This window comes from Malurus melanocephalus, unplaced genomic scaffold, assembly GCF_030028575.1.
Source record: "Malurus melanocephalus ecotype Western Australia unplaced genomic scaffold, MMel_1.1 scaffold_348, whole genome shotgun sequence".
NCBI classification, from domain to species: Eukaryota; Metazoa; Chordata; class Aves; order Passeriformes; family Maluridae; genus Malurus; species Malurus melanocephalus.
Window position 1 is genome coordinate 689659 of NW_026623580.1, and position 22791 is coordinate 712449.

A 22791-nucleotide genomic window follows, 5' to 3' on the forward strand; every position below is an offset into this window, starting at 1 on the left:
TTTGTCAGGGAGAATTTTAATGTCGTTCTGTTTGTGAGTCTTGGGTCTCACTCATTAGTCCCTTGCAATCACTAAAACATTCCTTAATTCCCAAGTGAAATAATTTTATCTGTGGGTTTTGGTGATTTGATTGTCACTGACTGGATTAAGAAAATAAAAGACTTTTAAAATCCTGACACTGGAAAATTCTGTGCCATGTATGGCAATCCAATCAGTGGAAATGTTCTGATGGCTGATGTTATCAACAGCCCCCAGTTCCACCAGCATTGGGGTGCCAGGGTTATCAGGCAGCATTCTCCTCTTTCTGTGTATGCAATGGTGTTACTGCAGGCTGCAGGAACGGGGCTCCAGCTTTGACTGGATCTCTGAATGCTGCTGCAGTATAAATAACAATATTCAGTAAGTGGAAGAATAGTACTGACAAGATAATGATAATATTAGTAGATTGACTGGGTCTTGTTTTGTTCATGTAATCTCAAATGAGGTTTGCTGCTGCCAACAACTTGTCACTTCCTTGTATTTATTTCCTGCAACTGCAAATAAAGGATTATTCTGTTTTCTTTAATATGAAAAAAGAAGCAGTTGAATCAAAGTAGACCTCTACAGTATTTAACCCTTCTTTAATAGATGTGTAAGTGCAATTGTATTATGTGAAGTGAAACCTTCATTTGAACAGGACCACACAAGCCTCCGAGAGGATGCAAGTAAAAACTATGTTCCTTTCAAAAATTTTGCAAATTTTGAAGGGTCTGAAGTTTCTGTGCTTTCAGTTCATGTGTGGATGTTAAAGAGAGCCCTCATCAGATTAATTCATAATTTAAGTATTCTCCAGGTGGCCATTTGAGTCTTGTGTCAGAACTTTGTGAATCACTACTAATTTCTTCCATTTGTTTTCATGGATTGTTGTTTAATCACTGATTCAGTATCCTCATGGGTATCACAAGGTACAGCACTAATTGCACCAGCAATTACGGTGAAGTTTATTCTTAGTACAGTTTATCCAGAAGCATTATATATAATTAATCTAATTTTGACTGAGACACATAGGCCTGTGTTGATGCTTGCTGTTAAAAAGGCTGGTTGGATGTGAATGCACCAGAGGTTTGGGATCAGAGAGCTGATGCAGTTACACTAACCCAGATTTGACAAAAGGCCTTGGAACAGCTGAGGGAACTGACAGAGTGTCAGCACTGTCCCATCAGATGGATCTCAGGAACATTCCTTCATCCTTGAGCTGGGCTGGTTTGTCTGAGCAGCACACACAGGTTTGGAAGAGCACACCCCATGCTCATCTCTGCATGGAATCTGATTCTCCACTTAGAGCATACAAGTGTAAGCTGCTCTGGCTGCTGCCTCCTGTCTCCATTTTTACCAGAGGGGCCTGTGATTTGGTATAATTTCCTGTATGTTATCTCTGGTAAAACACTACAGTCCTGGTTAGGAGGTATTTTTGTACATATTGCCACCAACTGAGGAAATTTGGACATCCTTCCTCCCCCCAAATTAGTGATTATTAACTGGTTTCAACTTGTTACTTAAAATTTGACACTGATGTGGGCTATTGTTTTTGTGAGCAGAAATTGGATAGTCAGTATCGCTAATGGAGCATTTTCAGAACATGAAATTATGACCCTTGGCCGTCACTATGGCTTGAGAGATGAMAGTCAAACAGACCTGCAGCTCCTCCTTTCACTGGCTCAAGAAAAACTAAAGAAAAATGCCTTTGAATATTTTGAACAACTGATGTCAGTGTTTATGTACCACGACCGAGAAAAGTAAGTTTCCTTTCTTTGTCCTAAGCTGTTATTTCAGAAGCWCTTCTTGTAAATTCGTTTACTTTCTGTTTGTTGCTGAGCAAATGGTATACTGTGGCCAAAAAATATAATTTGTAATGTTAAGCCTGTCTCAGCACTTGACAGTAGACAAGGAAAGGACAGTATTTGTGTCTCTTTTGCATTTTGTGTGGACTTTTTATTATAGATGCTGTACTGAATGTTCTGCGACATCAGATACCTGTTCATGGGCAAAACACAGGATTTTAAATCAATGAGGAGTGATTTAATGGGAAAAAAAAGAAAGGATTTGGATTTTTTATGTAACTCATTTGCCTTTTTTGTTCTCTGATGTCACAGATAAAGAATCACAGAGAATCACTGAAGMTCTCAGTATGAGAAAAGCTATGATGTGACCTTCAAGCTTCTCAGCTTTGGAAAAGCAAAATTTCATAAAACTTTGTTTTCTTTACCTCTGTTCTAAGATTCCTCATGTTTTCCTAGTCACAGAAACATTCACATGAAGTAAACCTGAAAAATACCTAATGTTTATTTCTACCTCTSTCTTTCTGATGTGCAGGTGTGGACGGTTGCCCTATGAGACGTGCAGGACTATTTGCAAGTCCTTTCAGATGCCACTTGATGATGTTCTTCTAGAAACTGTACTGGCCAGGTAACTTAAGGGCAGGTAGTATGACCTGCATAGGTGCAAACCAATGTTAAATTGAKGCAGAAACAAATCTTTGGAATTTGTCATTTGTCTAATACAAATCATTTAATGATGCAGATTTTATCCCTACAGATGTGCATATTTTCCTTTTTATTGAATGTTTATAATCAACTGAGATGCATCCATCTTAGCAACTTCTCTTCATTTTGTCTTGCCTGGTTAATTATCTGGGGTTTGACAGAATTCTATGGAATTAGTCTTTCCAGAACCAGTTACTGATACTTKTCATTTTCAATGAGATTCACTTTTTTTTGCTTTACTTGATCCTGTATGTAAATATAAGGTAAAAACAATAATTTTATGAAAGGACATTGTGTGAGTTTCAAGAAACACATTAAGATGAATACAATGAAATGTCCTTATCAAGTAGACAGCGTCAGTAGTAAATAAAATTGGTTTGCTACTCCTTTAATCTCACCTGAAACATATTTTATTGTCATTTTTAAAAAGGAAAAGGAGTGTTGRCATGGCTTTGGTTCTTTTCCATAGTACATTTAGCTTTTGTGAGACAAATTGCTTTGCTAGCTGTGTTAATGGGAATAAAAGTGACAAGAACTACTATTCAGTGCATTTATATCAAAGACTAGAGTTCAGAGAAAGCTGTGGTGCTTTGGACACTCATGTCTTGTTGAGCTGGTTTTCCTGGTCAGATTTGCTGGTAATAGGTTTAAATGCATGCTTACATGTTTTTCTTTCCCTTGAGGGAAATCCTTACATGTTTTGTCTGTGCTTTCACACTGAGTTAAGAACAGAACAGGTCTTGTCTTCTGTCATGTTTAGATGCTTTCAGCTAGATATACTTCTTGATTTCAGGAGGTGTTGCAAATTAGGCGTCTGGATTTAGCAAATAATGAAAAGACCCTTGTCAGGCAGAAAGGCAGAATCAATTTCAATAAAGGTTCTTCGTACTGCTGTTCTTCACTTCTGACACTGAGTTCCAAGCATTAGTCATCACAAACATGACTGAATTTTAACAGTAATCTACAACTATTTTAGAACTCCCACCAAGCTGCCCAACACAATTGTTGGAGGACAATTGACATCCTGYAGTAGACAAGGGATTCTTACAGATTCTATTTCTTAAGGGCTGAGCTTGAATAGATGCACAACAAGGCACTGGAAGTTTGCCTTTATGTACTAACTCAGTTCTGATAAGAAGCAGACAAGCCTGACACATCCTGGGCTCTARGGACGTGTTTATTGTTTGTGAATTTATACCAGGGAAAGCTTTTGTGCCCTGAACCTCTTCTCTCCTAAGGAGTCTGARTGTAGGCAGTTAAAAAGAAAAAGCCCAGTACACTATAATAAAAATAAGAGATAAGCTTAGAACACATGGAGGAGATCAAGGGCTGGATTTCACCCAGTCTTAGCAAGGTACCTCTGACAGTTGGATGAGGTTTCAGCTGCTGTAGGTTCTTTCTGTGGGTGGTGGAGGAGAGCGTTATCTCCTCAGCTTGTGTGAGAGCTGCATTTCTAAATTACCCTCCATTTTCCTTAATTTCTAAAGGTCTGAGGCYAGCTTGTGTTACAGATTTCTGTATGAGAAAGGTAAATTAGAATGGTGTGAAGCTGTTCCTCAGAAATCTGTGTGGGAAGCTCTTCATTTGACAGAGAGCCTTGTGTAAGGCACTTTTAAGTTACAGCATCAGCTGCTGCGAAGGTGGCAGTTTAGGTGGTGTCACAGCACTGCAGGTATTGAGGGAGATTATCACATTCTTAATGATGTGTGCACTTGGCACTGCCTGGGAWGTTTATTGTTTTATGAGGATACAGAGTTGGGGAAAGATTTTTTGGAAGTGCATTTGATAGGACTTAATTTCCAGCAGCCTGTAAATCGAAGAGTTGAGTTGTCTCCATGAGATTTAGACCTTTCCWTTCCTTCTGCTTCCTGTAGATTGCTTCAACACTGAAGAATCATTAAACAGGCAGGTTTATTGTTAATCAAGAACAGTCTCATTCCTGGGGAGTTTGCAATTCAGTGTGGGCCAAGGTTGTCAACAGTATTCTTTCTCTGTTTATTTTGCTTTTTTTTTTTTTTTTTTTTTTTTTTTTTTTTTTTTTTTTTTTTTTTTTTTTTTTTTTTTTTTTTTTTTTTTTTTTTTTTTGTAATGAGGAAGCATGTAGTTTTGTGTCCACTGATATTTCTGGTAGTGGTGGTGGTTCTACTCTGTGTATCTGTATTTAAGACAGTGGTACAATAAAAGTTGTTGGACTGATTCCCACAAAATCAGTAAATATAGCTAATGCACTAGCTGGACCCTATTCAGCTATAAAATGATGCTGGACAGTGTGATCAGATAATAGTTGAAGGCTGAAGCTCTGTGTTTATTCAGCTTTGCTATCTGAGATTAGGTGGCAAAGACTTTCTCCAGGACTTAATGACTCTATTTTTCCATTCTGAAAGGTAGTATTCTTAAAGTATTTATTATTTACATTTGTAAATTATACTGCCATTCTCTGTCACTTATTAAAAGCATGGGATGGAACTAGAAATGTCTAATTTTGTGGTCACCTCCAAATGACCCAAGACTTTTTTTACTGTACTCAAACATCACTCAGTTGCCAGGGAGCACAGGGAGAATTAGCACAAAAATTGGGGCTTCACAAGACCTTTTCATATTGTCTGCCCAGTATAAATTTATATTTTTAATTGTGGGCTGGTGAAATAGTAGGATTTAGGTACTCAACAATGTGAACGTTTTTCCAATTTACCTGAGCTGGCGTGTTAAAAATTATTTCCTTTCTCCATCAGCATTTTCTCACTTACTTTTTTAATCACAGAACAATACAGAATTTAATCTTATTGTATTAAGCAATGCAGATGGTGCACAGTTGTTTCTGCCAGAAAACTACAGTAGTCATTATAAACATGTCTTTAAATTTATGCAGGCATAATGAACAATTACAATTTGTTTAATAAATAAATTTTGYCAAAGTGCTTAAGTAATGAGTTTAGGGGTTTCTTTTCTGTTATTTTTATTTACTGGAATGCTAAATTGATGCTGACAAGGACTTAAAAAGAATCAGTCCTTCCCCAGAGGATTTATAAACAGCTGGCAGATAAGAAAAGAAAAAATGGAGAGAAGACWGAATGGATGACAAATTTACAACATTACACGTTGGTTACTCTGTATTAGTTTAGTTGTTAATTGTAGGTCTCTATTTTTTTAAATTATGTCTTTAAATTTCTGTTGAAAGCAGCTGTGTAGTTTTTCACCTCTCTACACTGCTGGGTGAGTCTGTTTGAAGGGTGCTCATTGTTTTGCAAAGYGAATCCCTGGTCCCTCAGGTAGCAGTGCCTGATGGCTGTGGGCTTCCTACATGGGCATCCCAGCATGGTCCCAAATCACATCCCAGTTCCCAAATCACTTACAGGCCAGGCCAGGCCACTCCTACCCGCAGTTTTTCCCAGGATTGTGGCTAGGTTATAATTTTTTACCTAGGTTCCTACCTTTAATGTTTTTAGGGCTGCCCTTTTTCTTTCAGGAAGCAAACTCTCTTTTCCAGCTACAGCAAGTGTCCAGTAGCAGGAGCAGCAGTGGAAATGATCACAAGATCTTTCTCCTGCACTCTGTCTTCTTGTTGCCTTTGGTGCCTGAGACTCCCTAAGCTATTTGTGATTAAAAGGCTCCCTAGGTTTCATATTTGGGTCTCTTAAGACAAATTATTCCTGTCACTCARTTTGTTGAGAAGCTGATGGTCCAATTCATGGTTGTTCAAGATATGAATAGATGCATTATAAATATAAATTAAGAAAAACAAGATGGTAGCCATTGTTATTTAATGCTGACTTGTGCTTGCTGGTTTAAATGTTTTCATRTGAGCAGTTTATAACAATTTAGATGTACACCTGTGACAATTTAGTCCCTGTACAACTGTGTTGCACAGAGACTATGAAACAGGCTGAAGAATCCAAACATTTTCTCTAAGGTTAAARCAGCAGATGCTTCTGCTCTATTACTACCAGATTAACTTCTTAATAAATGTAGTTTGAAATTAAGGAATTAAAAAAAAAAAACAAAAAACTTCTGCATGTACATTAAACTTTCAATAAGTCTTTGGGATACAGATTTCTTGATGGGAAAGAAAAAAGCACTGAATAACCTTTACTCACCAAAGCATCCTCAGGAATGATCATAATGTGATTTAACCAGATTTTTCACGTATCTGGAGTATTTAATTAYAAATGTATTTTTAGAAGCAGAAATGTGCGGTTATTTCTGTGATGATAAAGAAAATAAAAAGCTCTTCAAACTATGATAGAGATGGAGGAGTGAYTTTCATAGTCTAAAATCACATGCATTGTTGAAATAACAGAGCAAAACTGAAGAGAAGGGTGGTTTAAAGTTATCTTTGTTGCATCTTCTTGATAAGACAAATCTAATTTCCTTTCCTGAAGAGCACTGTCYGTCTCAGTATTATTAACTCCAGCCACTGAAATGTATGACATCTCTGTCCTAATAATGCACTAAATGATAACATCTCCTCMGTCCATCTGGGTGCTCTGTGCCAAATCTCTAGTGTGTGCTTTTAGTAGATTGATACAATAAGTCACAGCAGTAAAAGCATCTAATGAGCAGATTTTTTCTTTTTCTGGATTATTCTAGAGTAGTATTTTAAGATGCTTTCTGTAGTTATTTAATTATAAAATTTAGGAATCCCATTTCCTCTGCCCATGTTAAGATTTTTGGTTGTAGTTAATTTTGAGCCCATGTTGTCATCTCAGCTCACTAATGCTGTCACAAAGGTCTTTTCTCCTTGTAAATGTTTGTCAAAAGCAGAAGCAATGCTTCCCTCAACTTTGGTGMCTCATCAGAAAGTTTAAATAGTCACACACCTTCATTTGTTCTTTATTTAAAAATCCTGCTTATACAGACCAGCATCTTGGTGATAGAATTGATCTTTTGSCTTTTCACAATGAGCAAAAGGTAATTACATAATAGTAAAAGTCAAAATTATTTGTCCTGATAGTTCTGAAATTCCAACCTGTGTGCCATTGTTTTTTTCTAGAKGTATAAACTTTTTGATTGTCTTATTTTACTAATGCAAAACTCCTATCTTTTCCCTATTGCCACCTGCAAAAAATCCCCCTGAAACTAAGAACCCCAAGGAAGTGGGAATGATAATTCTCTTGTATATTGGATATATTCCCCAAAAGTAAGGCTTTATGGAAATGYTAGCTTGCGTGTGAACTATGATAAAGAAGCAAGCTGTCATAGGAGGGTTTCTCATGGCAATGTTTCAGACTCCATTTAATACTGGTAGCAGTAGCATTCTTTTCTGACTTTGCTTTCATCTGCAGCATAACTCAGTGTACTTAACATTCCAGTTTATCGCTGCCATCTCTGTTTATGGCTCTCAGTATATTTTATTATTATCTTTCCTGCTGACTATTAAATGAAAGGTGTGGGGGGAGGAGAAGGAAARGATGAGTTGCAGTTTATTGCTGTTTATTTTTGTCATCAGATCTATTTCTCCTCCAGTATTGTTTCCCAAGTTTGTTCTGTAAATTCTCCCTTTAAGTGCCTTCATGCTTAATTTTTATCAGAACCCTCTGCAGCAATTGAAAGGTTTTGAGGCCCATGTTTTGTGCACTGCTATCTCATTAAGGACAAGYGAAAATGATTTCCTGAAATACTTATTTCCTGTGCAGTAGTGTTTGTTTTACCAGATGGCAGGGCAGAATAGTTTAACCTGGTGTCACCCACCAGATAAGAGATACCGAGTCTTGTTGGGTATCCATGTCTCTCCACGGACCCCAGTGAAGCACAGACACATCCAGGGTGTGTTTTTGTGCCCAAACTGTCTGCCTTTTGCAGTTGGGTGGTGTTGGGTGAGACAGGTGTCCTTCAGAAGCTGCCAGTGCTGTATTTATTGCAGAGCAGTCCAGCTGCTCATTTAAAGCTTCAGCTTGAAGGGATCTTTGAACATTTGGCTGGTGACACTGGAAGAACAGCGGCTCCCCAGTGCCTGAATCACCTCAGAGTTCTGCTGAATTGAGGACTTTAATTTCTGAAGCTGCTTCATCCAAATCAATGGCAGAAGGATGAAGTGGCTTATAAATCTGTTCCCATGGGGCTTATTAGTGCAGGGAAAGGATTTTAGAAATCTGAGGGAGGGAAATAGTATTTTCCACATGTACCAGTAGACCTTAGCTGGCAGCWTATATATCTTCATGCATTTAGGGGACAGCCACAACTGACAAAAATATATATAGTTATCCATGGAAGTAACAAACAATGCCATAAACCTGTTACCAAATGATTTTAAAATCTGGCCATTATTTGATACATTGGAGAGCTGTGTGTTAATTACAAATTGATCCCAAGGTGTGTGCAAACATCATTTTTGAAGGATTTCTTATTTCAGGAAATGATTGTAGAAGTCAGATAATAAAGCAGGTCAATTGTGGTACAGCCCAGGTCTCTTGTATCATGCTGTTTGTTTCTACACAAAGGAATCATACAATGACAATCCCTATGTTTCTCAAAAGCTGTGAGATCTGTGTCAGAAAAGGTTGGGCAATGCTTCAAAACTGAAGTGAAAATAGTTTAAATGAAATAAACCTTAAATGAATTGAATTCTACTAAAAGAGACAATAATAAGGTGTAAGAATATGGAAAAGAATGTATACTATAGAAGCTCATGACATTTTGTGTTGTTTTTCACTCCTGCCAGTGTTTGGGAATAAAATAGTGTAAAAAATATTATCCCAAAGGTAATGATTAGTGTACTGCAGATAATACTGCAGTTGATGATACAACTTTGTTAAAAATCCCTTTAACCTTGAGTCATCTTAYGGATATTCTGCTTAGGTTTGAAGATAACCAGAACCAAGTAGCCTATGGAAACTTTGTGCATGGGCTGAACTGGAGAGAGCACCAAGTCCATGTTTTCGAGGTGATGCAGGAGCCACCCAAGGTAAAACCACTGTATCAATATAATTTCTCCAACTTTAACATGAGTGTTTTAGCCAACATGCACAACAACATCTTTTCATAYTTGTGTATTTGTGCCTGTTTTCTTTAAGTAATTATTTTTTTTTAATAAGAAGGTTTAGGATGAAGCAGAGAAACAGGGAYGAGGAGGTGTTTAATAGGTATCACATCTCTGGGACATTTTGTAGAAGAAAAAAAAACAGAAGAGAAGGGCAAGCAGGTRTATTTATCCATGGACAATGGGCATGAATGCTGTTTCCCCCCAYAAATATCCCTGTCACATGTCAAATGATCTGTTGACTTGCTGAGGTAGTCAGAAAATACTTCAAGCTCCACTGACTAATATGCAGGAAATAGCTCTGCATTTTGCATAACTCCACAGAAATCTGTACATAACACACCACATCTCTGGTGGGCGTGCACCAGGAGGAGAACTGATGGATCAACTTTGGATATCTCCAGCCTGCTACTTAGGGTAAATAAAAATGCAGTTTCAACAAACTGCAGAGATTAATCTGATCTTGCCATCTTGTGCYGAGTGGAACATTTAAAAATAGAAGGTCCATACAGCAATTATGCTGAATTTTAAATACTTTGTAACAGATAAATCCAAAGGCCCTCTGCCAACACATCATTTTGTTGTTCTGGCCTGGCCAATGTCTTGTACAGAATGTGTTTGACCAGGCCATTTAGAAACACAGCATTCCTTTGAATTCAAGTTCACTTGTGACATAGTTTAAGCCAGTATTCTTCAGGCACTGTGCTGAATCCTCACTCCTTCCTGACTTACCAGGATTTTTCTCTGTGGCATCTCAGACTGTTGCTGGTGTCTAGTGAGGGCCCAGGGCTGCTGCTTTGCTCTGCTTTCCATGGTTGTTTATTTTTCACTTTGTGAAGAATTTTTCTGTCTTGTACAGATGAAATCAAAGCCCTTCCACATGTTTTATACAGCAGTCCTGTGGATCAAGGTGTGCATTAGGTTTTGTTCAGGGGGTATTCTTTGTTTTCACAGATGAATTCTCTAATTAAATATTAAATATTTAATATTTTAAGAGAGGTAACTACAAAATAGAAAAAAAAAATCAGAGACAGGAAAGGTTTTAAATCTTGTTCAAATTTATAATTCAGTTATTCTGTGAATGACTTACCATAAATTAATAGCAGTATTTTGATTTTACAGAACCTGTATTTGACAGTTTTCAGCAGCAGAGCTGTGCTTCTTTAGCTGGCTTTCTTTATTTTTTCTCTTTATCTCATTATTTGATTTGATTTTTGTTGTTGAGACATAGATTACTTTCAAGAATTGGAAGTGTAAGCATTATAATGAAGAAAATATAGCATTGTTTAATTTAAAAATGTCTGCAAATGGCTAATGATAGAAAATATTTTTAAAAAAATGTTTTGCAACATTGAAAAGAACCACATGTAGTAATCTTTTAAGATGTCCTATACAAAGACACATTTTTTCCCAGATTTGTCTGTGGAATTGAAGCAGCTCATACAATCTTTTATTGACCAGCTTTTAATTATTCTTGCTTTCATTATCATATAGTAAGATATTTTCTGGGTTCCTAATTTCAGAGGGAAGATATCTGGAATCTACTGCCAAGATCCCCTCCTGTGCTTGGGATCAAATACCCTCTTCTTCTGGATGATCTGTTTGGAAAGGAAGAATAATCCCATCTGTGCAAGGCACTGATTTTAGATTAGTGGTTCAGCTCTGAAGATTACTTAGAGAGATACAGAAAACATTTCTTGTAAAAGAAGAAAAAATCAGATGTAGGTTTTATTGCATTTAATTTCTTGTTCCAACAAAGATGTATACTTGTATGTTTTTGGAACTCTTTCTAAATCAACAACACTCTGTCATCCTTATACAAGCATAATTAAAACTATATCCTCTAATCTCTGTGACTGGTTGTATGGAGAATTTGCAAGTATTGAGAAATCTTTGAGCCAAACCATGCAAAATCTGACTGACCCTGCTTTGTTCTGCAAATAAACATTGTTGGATGACCTCTTAAAATTGGGTTGGACTGTGTTAGCACAATAATGCCATTCCATTCACATTTCCTCCCTCACTCTTCAGCTTCTATCTGTGTTTTTGCTCTATCCCCTGGTGATGCTCGAGTGCTGTTTGTTAGGTTATATGTAAAGTTGGTTATTTTGTGGAGGAAACGCCAGCAAGGTTTTTGCACACTATAAAGCTGCTCTGGTATCAGAGATAATTACAGCCTTCCAAAGTGGAAACAAATGTTTTGCAGGCACGGCACGGAAGCTGTCAATTCTTGCTTTTTGTTTTAAATGTGACTCAGGTTAGTCCCACCCATATTTACTTGGGTGGGACATGTATCAAGAGMAGGGGTTGCAGTGCAATTTCAGCGTGCAGCATTCTGGCAGCAGAGCTGTACTTGCCCTCTGAAAATTGCCTTTCTCTTTCTCCATCATTTATTGGAGTTCCTGTTAGCATTTTTGTATCTTTTTAAGCCTAGGCCAGCTCAAAGCCATGATTAGATTTGGATTTTCTTCATGCTGTTGTGAGAGGAGTAATTACCCCAATCTGAAGAATGGAAGAGCTGAGGTGAAGAGCTGGGGAAGAGGAAGATGTGTGAGCCAGTGCACCTCAGCTGGTGCCTGGGAAGACTAAGAACCTGAAATTACAGTGTTGGGGAGGAATTGTTTGATTTAGATAGATGAGAATTCAATGTATCTAAATCCCCAAACTGAAAGACAATAGTAATTTTTTTTGAAACTTGGAGATCCCTCTTGCAATTACAATTCCCTTTAGAAATACCTTCCTACACTGTTGCATGATAATGTGAATGAAATTCTTATTCTTTTTGTGCCACATGGCAAAATATGAAGCTTTTTGCAGCTCTTTGCCTTTTTTGCACCTAAAAAGGTCTTGAGACAAAGCATAATTATGTGTATTGCTGCTGCTGAGGAGAGGGTAGCAATAAAATGGGCAAGGAAGTGTCTTTGTCCAAAGGCTTAAGAAGAAAAAGATGAAAGCCTGAAGTGCTCCAAGTTGTAGACAAAATCATTAATTGCTTTTTGATCCAAAACGGGAGAATGATTCCTTACGCGACAAAAAATGTGTGACCACAGTGACAGTGTCGGGATCTAAAACAATTTGTGTTTGAGGCTGTTTTGGTGAAAGCTGGATGTTTTTATAACATGCCTCCAAAACTGAGATTGACAGTAAATGAATGAWGTTTTTCCTGTAAATTTTCAATGCTCCCAAGACTTCAGAAGGATTTGTTTACATTGTGGAAATCTTGTTCAGCTGAGGGCTTCCGAAAAAATGTCTCAACATTTAGAACCTCACAAGTAGCTTTTAGAAAAGACAAATTCACTTGGTTTCCCTTTATGTGTGTGAGACAAGAGGAGTCYTTTTAAAGAAAATAGTTCAAGAAATAGAATTTTTTATAATTTCATGTGGAACCATGTGCATAGTCCAGACAATCATGGTCTGGTCATGGTCAAGAAAGGTGACTGCAAACTGGAACAAGTGCAGAGAAGAGTTAGAAGGGTGRCCAACAGGAATGGAGATAAGAAAGGTGACTAAAGGAGCATGATTTAATTTAGAGAAGTAAAATGAAGGCTCAGATTGAATATCACTGCTCTCTGTAAATATGTTATTGCCAGCCGAGACAGATAATCTGGTTCAAGTAAGAGCAGTGGTAGTCTTAAGAAAAAAATGAGTATAATTTGCCATGAATGAATTAACACTGGACAACAAAGGTGGTTTCTCACTTCCAAAACAATGAGGGTGTCAAACAGCCTTCCAAGACTGTTGTACTCAGTTTTACAGTTGAGATGGGTTCATCTGATGATGGTAATTTTAGGATGTTTATTAATACCATTCTGAATTATTAGTGTCWCTTCTSGTTTTCTCTTTTCCCCATGCATCTYGCATAACCCTGACAAACACAAAACATTCTCCTAGGAGAGGGCAGACAGGGCCTGAAAAATATTTTCATTGCTTGTCATAGTGTGTCATACGCTGTGCCCTGACATGTTATAAACACTTTTCACCAGGTTTTCTCTCTTACAAGCAGCRGTACTTCCAGAACGGAAAGCCCTGGTCAATGGGCAGCCAATAATCCTCTTTGTATAATGTGACTTACAGCATATGCTGCCCAGAATATTTCAACCTCTCCTCTAATCCTGCCACCAGCTTCTTCTCTCTTTTCACATTGCTGCTGAGGGGCCTGAATGAAGACAATACCCCAGGGTTATGTTTCCAGATGGCAGGAGGCCACGGCTTAAAGCACGCATGGCACAGAGGGGAAGGCAGCCCCCACAGTTGCCATTAATCCAGCCCAGGATCTCTGTAGGGCAGCCAAGGGTATCTCCTTTCCACAAATATCTGCGCTGTCCCGGCAGGAGCGGAGGGATTCACGTTACAGCGCCGGCTCCCGTCCCACTGCTGGGCTCTGCTGCCTGCTCAGTGTTAATGTTTGCTTCCTCAGCTTGGCATTTGGGAAGCAGAGGCTCCACGGTCTCTGGAATAGCTGCTGCTGCTGCTGCTGGCAAGGAAATGGCTGTGAAGAGTTTGCCTCAGAGTGCCTGGGCTGCCATGGGCAGATGGATCCCCTTGGACATGGGCAGCCACGGACATTTGCTGTGGGTGAAACATGAATGTTCCTCACCAGGGAGTATTTTCCTGAGTCCTGCTCGTCATACAGGCAGCTTTTRTGTTTTTCCAGCAGAGCCATTTGCACCAACATCAGGGAGATGTTCATCTGCATAGATGGAAGGATTAAAGTCCTCCTCCTGCAGTTGTTCCTCATGTGCTGATGTGAGTTTATCCTACTTCATGGAAAAAGTTTGGGCTCAGTTGGCTCCTACGTCTGCTCTCTCTGTTTTGTCCTTTTAGCCCAGTAGACATTGCTGCCTCCCAAAGGAAAACTTACTCTGGGAAAACTGCAGGGATCCTACTTCCACAAAAACCAAAATACTGGATGTTTTCAGTCACTTGACTGCATTCAGAGAACAGCCGCCTGTGTATCATTAGCAGAAATTCACCAGGCGTGTGCTTGCTGGGCCCTTCTAAGTGTTCCTGTGGTTTGAGACATGGAGTAATAGAAGAATTTCACAGTTGTTAACATTTTCTAGTTCCATGACATGGAGGGAAACATTAATTTTTTTAAGCAATAATGCCCCGTACCCTCCGTAACTTAAGTATTGCATATTTACTTGCAGAATTTCTTCCTCTTCAAGGTTGTTTAACCATCAAGCTGCAGTATGATGAGAAAGACAGAATGGCAGCCTGTTTGTGAAGAATTTAAAATATCAGGAGGAAGGAAGTACCACAATCTGAGCTCAGACAGATTTTAAAAAAATTATTTTTAGCCTTTAGAGGCCAGTATAGATAACATTGGAGAGAGAGCTATCTGGAAAGAAGACTTTTTAAAGTTACTGTTTGCCCTAAATCAATTTCTTGTAGTTTATTTAGGATGGTGGCTCAGAGCCAGTCAGAAGCGGCACTCCTGGTTTAGGCAATGGTCAAAGATGCCAGAAGGAGGTGTGGGGGAAGGTCCATGTCCCTGCCAGTTTCCAATGTAAAGTTTATAACCAGGAAGCATAACCAAGATGAGGAAGTTAATATAACTCTAATATATTAAGGTAATGGATTGATTAAATCAACTCTTTYTCTGCACATTTCTCTGGTCATTTTTGAATCATCTGGAAGTTTCTTCTGGTATGTATAACACACAAATGAATGAGCTATCCTCATCTGCCCTTCACCCCAGCCATCTGTCCTCTCTGCTCTCCTCTTTCATGGGGATAGTTTTGTATTTAGAACCACAAACAAAGAGAAGTAAAGGAGCTGATTCACAAACTTACCCGAAATCTGATGCAGATCCCTGGCAAGCAGCGTGGTGGGATGATCTKTAACAGCACAACATTCACTGTGTCACCTGACAGCTCTTGAGAGAGCTCCCACTTCCAAAGCAAATCTGCCAGAAGGATGGCATTGCCTCGGGAGACAAGARCTKCCATGCYRCAGGTGGGACAGCCTCCTCCAAATYAGAATTCTATGGGTGATACTCATCTCCCCTGCCCTCGGATGTCAGCACTGCAGGTGTCTGCACCTGCATTTTTTTGGATCCCTTATTGCTGATGGAATGGCAATCAGCACCTCCAGGGAATGACCAGCCCACAGGAATGTTTAGAGGAGGTCTGATGTCCCTGCCCACCCCTCTGCACCAACAGAAGGGATTGGAAACAACCAGCTGAATGTAATGTTTGCATCTCTGCTGGGGGAGAGGAGTGCACTCCTGGGGTCTTGTCTGCATTGTGAGAGGAGCTCTGTGCCAAGCACGGCCACCTTGGCTACTGCACACCCGTGGGCAGGAAGGGCTGAGCTGGACAGACTGGACAGAGTCCATGAGACCACGAGTCCAGGCTGAATGTCCCTCTCCTGGGATATTCCAGAGCTGAGCACATTCAGTGCCACGTTTATTGGGAGGAACTGACTGTGCTTGAGCTTGACTCTGCCCGGTGGGCCTTGCTCAGACTTCCCTCCAGCTGGGTAAACAGGAATATCTGGGTTGATTTAAATGGAACTACGATTTCTTTTGTTAGAGCTTTCTGAGAATCTAACTTAGCAAAGTATTTAAGTGTGTGCATAAGGCTGTCCTGTTTGTTCAAAGCTACCCCAATGTGTGCAGTCAGCTTGCTAAAATCTGTCCCACAAAGCACTCCTGGAAATGCTTTCCTGCTAAAGAGGAATCCCTAATTTGGTCATTAAGAAATTATATCATTGTAATAACATCCCCCCCCCCACCAAAAAAAAAAACAAAACAAAAACAACAAAACATAAAAGGAGGTAGCAGTGAAAGGAGGTGATATAAAATTGTCTGGACATGTTTATAGGCTATATATTGTGTGTTGTTATTGCAGTTCTTCTACAATATAAGMTAGCAATTAGCAATTAAATTCCCATTATAGGATCATATTGGTAATTGAGACAAACTGTGAGTGTGTAACTGTTTTAAACCTTTCTTCTAACTAATCCAAATACTAYAGTGCTTTTATAATTTAGAGATAATATCCCCATTAGTGGAGTTTATGACTCAATAAACAGCTCCCACAAGTTCATAAAAGCCGAAACTGTAAACACCAGGACTAGTAATGCAATMGAAATTCTGTGCCTCCCTCTTCTCTTGGTGGTCTGGATGGAGCAAAGGGAAATGCTATCGTAGAAAAAAAACCAACATTTATTTTGGCTATATAAATATAAATGAATTGTCTTAAAACCCATCTGGATATTTCCTCTCCTCCCCRTGTCCCAGGTGGTCTGGCAGCAGGGATGCATTCTGCTTTTGTCTGCAGGCAAGGGCAGGAGCTCCCGTTGGAAATCATTTCCATGAAGGGATTGCCTGTAAAAGCCTGGTGGTATCCTCACTCTGCCTCTCCCTTGGGAGAAATAGGAACAAAATCTTCTCTAGAGTTGGGTTTCAGTGTACTTTTCTATTATTATTCTTACATTCTTTATTATTTTAAAGGAAAATCCTCACTGAAGTGCCTAGAGTCCGCAGTTTTTGAACCTCTCTGCTGCTGGCATTTTTATTGGCTGTTAAATGAATTTTAGGGAAGTGCATSTGCTTGCCTGGATGTAGCTTTTGTAGCTCAAGCCTCTTCCATTTGGGGCTGAGGGTAGTGATTAATTAAGCTATTTTCAACAAAAAATGTTGAAATGTACCAAAAAATTTAATTTTGCAGYGTGGCAATGCATTGTTCTGCTTAGCAAATCCTTGTGCAAAGAACCACTGCTATCTGGTGGTGCCTTACTTTGCTGCTGGAGGACGTTTCTCCCGGTGTTGTTAAAATCATATTGTTCAAGTTCATCAGAATGCAGGAAGTTTGTTTTCCTCTCTCTCCAGCTGGGTTCCAGTGGYTGTGAAAAGCTGGAGGAACACCCAGATCCGCTGCTCCAGCACTCCCTCCCCAGCAGGTAACTCACCCTGGGATGGAATACGTGATTTTTATCTGTTTGCCATTGCATCAGGCCTCCTTTTGTTGTGAGAGTTTGTTTCCAGAGTAAGCATCTCGAGTGACTGCTGGAACTCGTGTCCATCACCTCGCTGCTGTTGGATTCCTGACCTTTACACCCACGAGGGAGTTTGGCTTTCAGGACCCCGAGAAAGCTCAAAGCTCATTTTCACACACAGAAATTCAGACATTTTTGTCCTGCAGAAGCGTGGTAAGGAGTGGGTAAATGGTCTGTCTTGGGTTTTCTGACATTTCCATTTCACTGGATTTCCTGAATTTTCAAGTTTCCATAACAATGGTGTCAGTCAGGGAGGGCACTCCATCGGGAATGTGCCTGCCCACTCCTCACCCCAYACACCACACTCTCCAGTAAAGTTTCATGGCTTCTCAGCAGGTTCAGAGATGCCCTTTTTGACTCCTTTTTGGCCCCTTTTGATTCCCTGTTGGTCCTTTTGATTCCCTATTGTCAGGCACGTAATGAAGACAGCGCAAGACCCGAAACAAATCAAATATGCAAATTAGAAAGGCTCAGCATCCTAATGAAGCAAAATTCCTTTTTAAGCCAAACAATCGTGAAGGACCCTAGCTGTCACTCCTGAGGCCCCAACAGTTTCACCATTGATTTCTGTGAAATGGGGAAATAGGGYTTCCTGTGGGAACAGGGTTTGGCTTTGCTTTCAGGAAAAGTGTGCTTGCTTTGCTGCATTCTTGCCCTTGCACACAAAATCCCTGACTTGTCTCAGGGTATCCCACATGCTTCAGCTGCAACAGTCAGGTCCCAGGATTCAAAATTGGCAGATCCCACCTCAAAATTCAGTATTGCAGATATCCAGGTTTGGGGTCTGTGAGGGATGCACTGGGCCCTTTAACCAAACCATTGGTGGTTTGTTGTAGGCTCCAAAGGAGCAAAGGCCTGAGCCATAATTGGGCTAAAAATGTCTCGAGTTCCATCCTGTCCTCGGAAAACCCACAAAAGAGCAGAGTTAGAAGCTTCTCCTTTGAAGTCTGCAGGTGACTGTGGGTCTCAGGGTTTGCTCAGGTCCCTGAGTGCAGTTCAGGGACTGTTTTCCCAAAGCAAGCCCAGCAGTTTTAGGATTGCCTCCTCACCAAGGAAAGGTTTCATCTTTTCRATTGCTCTTTTCCCTCTTGGCTCGCTTCTCTCAGTGGCACAAACCTTCCCCTTTCTCTGGGTAAGAAGCAACAYCTTCTTGGGGTTAGGGTGATTGCACAGCCCTCCTGCTTCACTAGTGAGGCTTTCAGCAGCTCTGGGACTGTTTATCCCTGCCCTGCCGAGTCCCTGGCCAGGTTTTCCTGGCACAAAGCATTGGTGGCACATGGAGAGCTATGGAAAGCACGGATGGCATGAGCATTAACACCCAGCAAGCAGCAGGAAGAGCTGCACCACTGATGTGTGGATATTGATGAACACTTCCCTCCCCTCATAATCCTTTTATAAAGTCACACTGGTGGCGTTTGAGGCATGTCTGGCTCAGTGTGCCAAGGGCCTCTCCTCTTGCAGGAGGTAAGCTATAAATCATGGTGCAAGATGCATTTTTTTGGATTTAATATTGCTAATTTAATACGTATTAGTGATGCTGAGCATGCATCAGCTAAAGAAAGCAATCTGTTGGCCATCTCTAGAGAGTGTTTTCAGAACGTTTGAGGTCCAAAAGGTGGATGCCAATTTTGAAATGGGAGGTTTTCAGCACAGGTGAGCAAAAATAATTTTCAGAGTGACACGGTATAATGTTGCATTTATCTTAGGAGTACAAGTAATAAATAATGGACCATGACAAATAGATTTTAAAGTATGATATCATAGTGTGCCTGAATTTTCAGACCTTGAGGGAAGTGGTCACTGTCTTTCTGAAGAGTAATAATGCAGCATTCAGCAAAAAAAGTTTGCCTTGTCCTAGACTACATCAGTTAAAATGATGGTGGTAAAYAAAAGATAGGTTTGTTAGGATAGTGATGGGATTGCTGCTTCTTCCCTCCCCCTATTTGCATCACTCACTGTATCTCGTGTGGGTGATGCAGCAGAGGAAAAATGGGGACCTCTGAGTCTGCCACAAAAGCAAGGGTGGGTTGGACCAGGACATGTTTTTTCCAAGAGTCACTTCTAGGGATTATGAGCAAAAAGGACTGGGAGAGACTGGCTGCACAAAGATGATTGCAGTTGGGTGAGTAAGTCTTGGATCACCCTCTGGGAACTCACGGCTGCTGCTTCAAGAAAATCGGATGTCCAAAGGTGACTCATTAGACAGCATGTGCTGGAATTGCACTGGTGTGGTAGTGGGAAGGATCRGGAATGGAAAGAGAGACAATCAACAGTTATTTTAACAATATTGAAATTAAGTTGGTTTTAGTTTTAATTTTCAGGGGCAGCTCATGAGGYTGCAATGCTCCCTGAATTTCTATTCACAGCTGTTGCTGTTCCTGATCCAGAGGAGTTTTCAATGTAAAGAGAAAGCCACACGATGAGTTGTCACAGTCTGGAGTGACCCAGGAATGCTGTCTCTGCCAGGCTGCACTTGCCATTCAAGTGCTAAAGATTTCAGTCTGTATTTTTTTTTTTCAGTTTGCRAGTGTGATGCTGTAATGTTGGCCTGGTGGCAACACTGCTGCACACACAGTTGCTAGGGAAACATCTTCAAGTTCATTTTTCTTTGAGTTTTGTCATTCAACTCACAGCATTGTTGTAATTATTCCTTTAAWAGTGTGACGTGTGAGCCATGAAGGGGGTGCCAGTCACTGATGTAAGAGCTGGCATTGACCAAAAGCTCTGGTTTGAATCTCATTGAGGGTCTCAGGGTCAGCACCGAGGTTTCTGCAGGTGCTGGAGGGGTGTGGGAAGCAAAACAGCTTCTACATGGATTTGAATAATGTGTCAAGAAACCCCTTTAATTATGCCTGCAGCAATGAGTCAAGCTCAAGCTCATATGASTGAGATGTTTGGCTAGACTTTGTATTTACATTTCAGCAGCCTTTTCTGCYGACAGTGATGCCCCTTGTCTTGTAAATGAGTCTGCTAACAGTGTATTGGKGGACTCTGTAATGAAAGGAAAAGTGACAGGATTTATTGACACAAAACTGATCAGAAAATTCTCCTGTAGAGAAGAAAGGAAATGACAGGCCTTTTTCTATTATTCGGCTTCGAGCATCGTTAAAATCACCCCTCGTCAAGTTCCACAGAGGTGGTGATGGAAATTGTAAACACAAATGTTTGTGAAAGAAGAGGCCTCTCAAAATAGGTGCACCTCCCAAACATTTGTAGGTCTAAACTCTGCCTAAAGAGATAATCAGGCACAAAACCACTCACCCCTCTYTGGGGACTGAGCTGGGGACTAATTTTCTGATGGGCATTCTAGGAATTGCTTGGTGAGCAGAGGCAAAGCAGAGATTTTGGAATATGTTACACTTTTGTCATCATCCCTCAGTGATGCTGTTTGCCAGCAGAGCTGTRCCCAGAGCCTGTGCACAGACACAGCAGGAGCCAGGCTGTGATCCACAGGGGCTGCCCCGGAACTGAATCCAGCAGAAGGCAGGAAGGGGTCCAGAGCAGTGAGATGAAGGGCCACATCTGAGATCAGCACAGCAGCCTGAGGCAAAATCCGGACCCTCTGAAGCCCTGAACGACACCTTCTCCAGTGCCTTCATCGTTCCCTTCTTCCTCCTGGCTCTACAGCTCAGTTAATGTCTTCAGAGGCGGAAACCTTCCCCAGGACTTGCCAGCTGAACCTGCTGGGCTCTTGTGTGGGTTTTGTCTGCCTGGGGGCTCAGTGTCCTGCACTGGTGATGATTTGCAGAGGGAGGACACGAGGGAAGTTCCCAGATGTCCCAGGGCTGAGCAGGAGGGTGACCCACTGTGGCCACGAGCTGCTCCTGGCAGGTTTGACCACTCCTCCTGCTCCTGTCCTTGGTATCCTGCACAGCCACAGGCTGCCAAGCCAGAGTCACTTTTTTGGAATGAGATGGGATCCTGGGCTTCGGGAGAGAAGAATGATCCCGTACCAGCTCTCTCATCCCCCTCCCCCGCTTTGATGGAAAGTTGGGTCAGTGTTGTTTTTGTTTCTGCTTCTTTCTCCCTTGCCAAAGAAATCATTGTGACTAACTCCTCATCATACATGTTCAGCAGTGTTTCTGGGATCAGGTCCTCCTCGTGAAAACAAAAATAATCCCTCTTGCCTCTCCTCCCAGCTATCCCGTAACACACGTAAGTGTTCAAGGAAGCCAGGAATGTATTTTAATTCAGATCATTATTAATCAGTTCAGGAGCTATGAGTTTTCCTCTCTTCATTCAAAATGAATTATGGATTGGAGAAAAATATATCCATCTTGAAAAGTTTTAATCCAAAGGGACACCTCTTAATTAAATTAACCAGTGAGAAGGAAATACTTGTAATAAGGGTGCAAGATAAACATTTGTAACATGCACTTTCTAATTTATCACAGCCTTGAAAGAGTCCATAAGGTTTGTTTTTCTTCACTGAAATGTGATGCATTCAGATATCATTCTCATTTATAAATTAGTGTGTGCCACATGGGACACTCCCCTGTGGGTTGGGGTATTGGCCTGCCAGTGATATATTGCAGCTGGGAGAGCAGAGAAGTGAAGATGAGTAGTCCTGAAAATCAGACCCTAAATTTTACATTACCCAGAGACAAACACAGCCCTGAACTGACTCAGGGCAGAGGCAAAGCTGCACAGCCCTGGTGTGTTATCTCACAGGATTGCACAGTGCAGTGGTGCTGCCAATTTTGAGGGWAAGAGCAAGGAAAGCACCTTTGCTTCCTCCACTAATCTACTTTTATTTACCTGGGTGGCACTGTGGTGATACTCACTGAAACACTGGGTGGCCAAAATATTTACGTGGGAGCCTTGTTTAAGGCAGTTGATAGGTTGCATTAATTTCACAGACAGTGCTTTCATATTTGTAGTTGTGCTCATGATTAAACACTTGGTGCCTTCAGTGCTGTAGGGGACTTCTACATATTTGGGGTTTATTTGGCAGTTTCAGGAAAAAAAACCAACCAAACCACAACTCCTGTATATATGCATTTGTTTGTACATTTATCCTCTCCAGTGTCTGTATGAATATTCACAGGGTATTTTGCACACTCACAGATGTGCTTGGATGCACAGGACACACAGAAAAGTCAAATATAGRCTTGCATTTTTTTACCCAATGTTATACATTTGACTGTATTTTAAAAGTAAGCAAATTTCTGGTTTGCAAAGCTGGGGATAATCAGGCTGAAGGAAAGAAAGTGTGCTAAAATATCAAGAAATGCGCACAACTATTCCAGGAAATGAGTGTACACAGAGAAAGGTCAGATTTAGAATAGA

General features: G+C 40.5%; 1 protein-coding gene across 1 annotated transcript in view; it reads left to right on the forward strand.

The window, feature by feature from the left end:
* The window catches only part of EFHC2 (EF-hand domain containing 2), a 56243-nt gene extending 44795 nt beyond the window's left edge, over positions 1-11448 (forward strand). The window contains exons 13-16 of the mRNA XM_057378213.1: positions 1578-1775; positions 2353-2445; positions 9318-9423; positions 11022-11448. Of these exons, the coding sequence (XP_057234196.1) occupies positions 1578-1775; positions 2353-2445; positions 9318-9423; positions 11022-11117 (493 nt within the window). The 3' untranslated portion in view covers positions 11118-11448. The remainder of the gene's footprint in view (positions 1-1577; positions 1776-2352; positions 2446-9317; positions 9424-11021) is intronic.
* The last annotated feature ends 11343 nt before the right edge of the window (positions 11449-22791 follow it).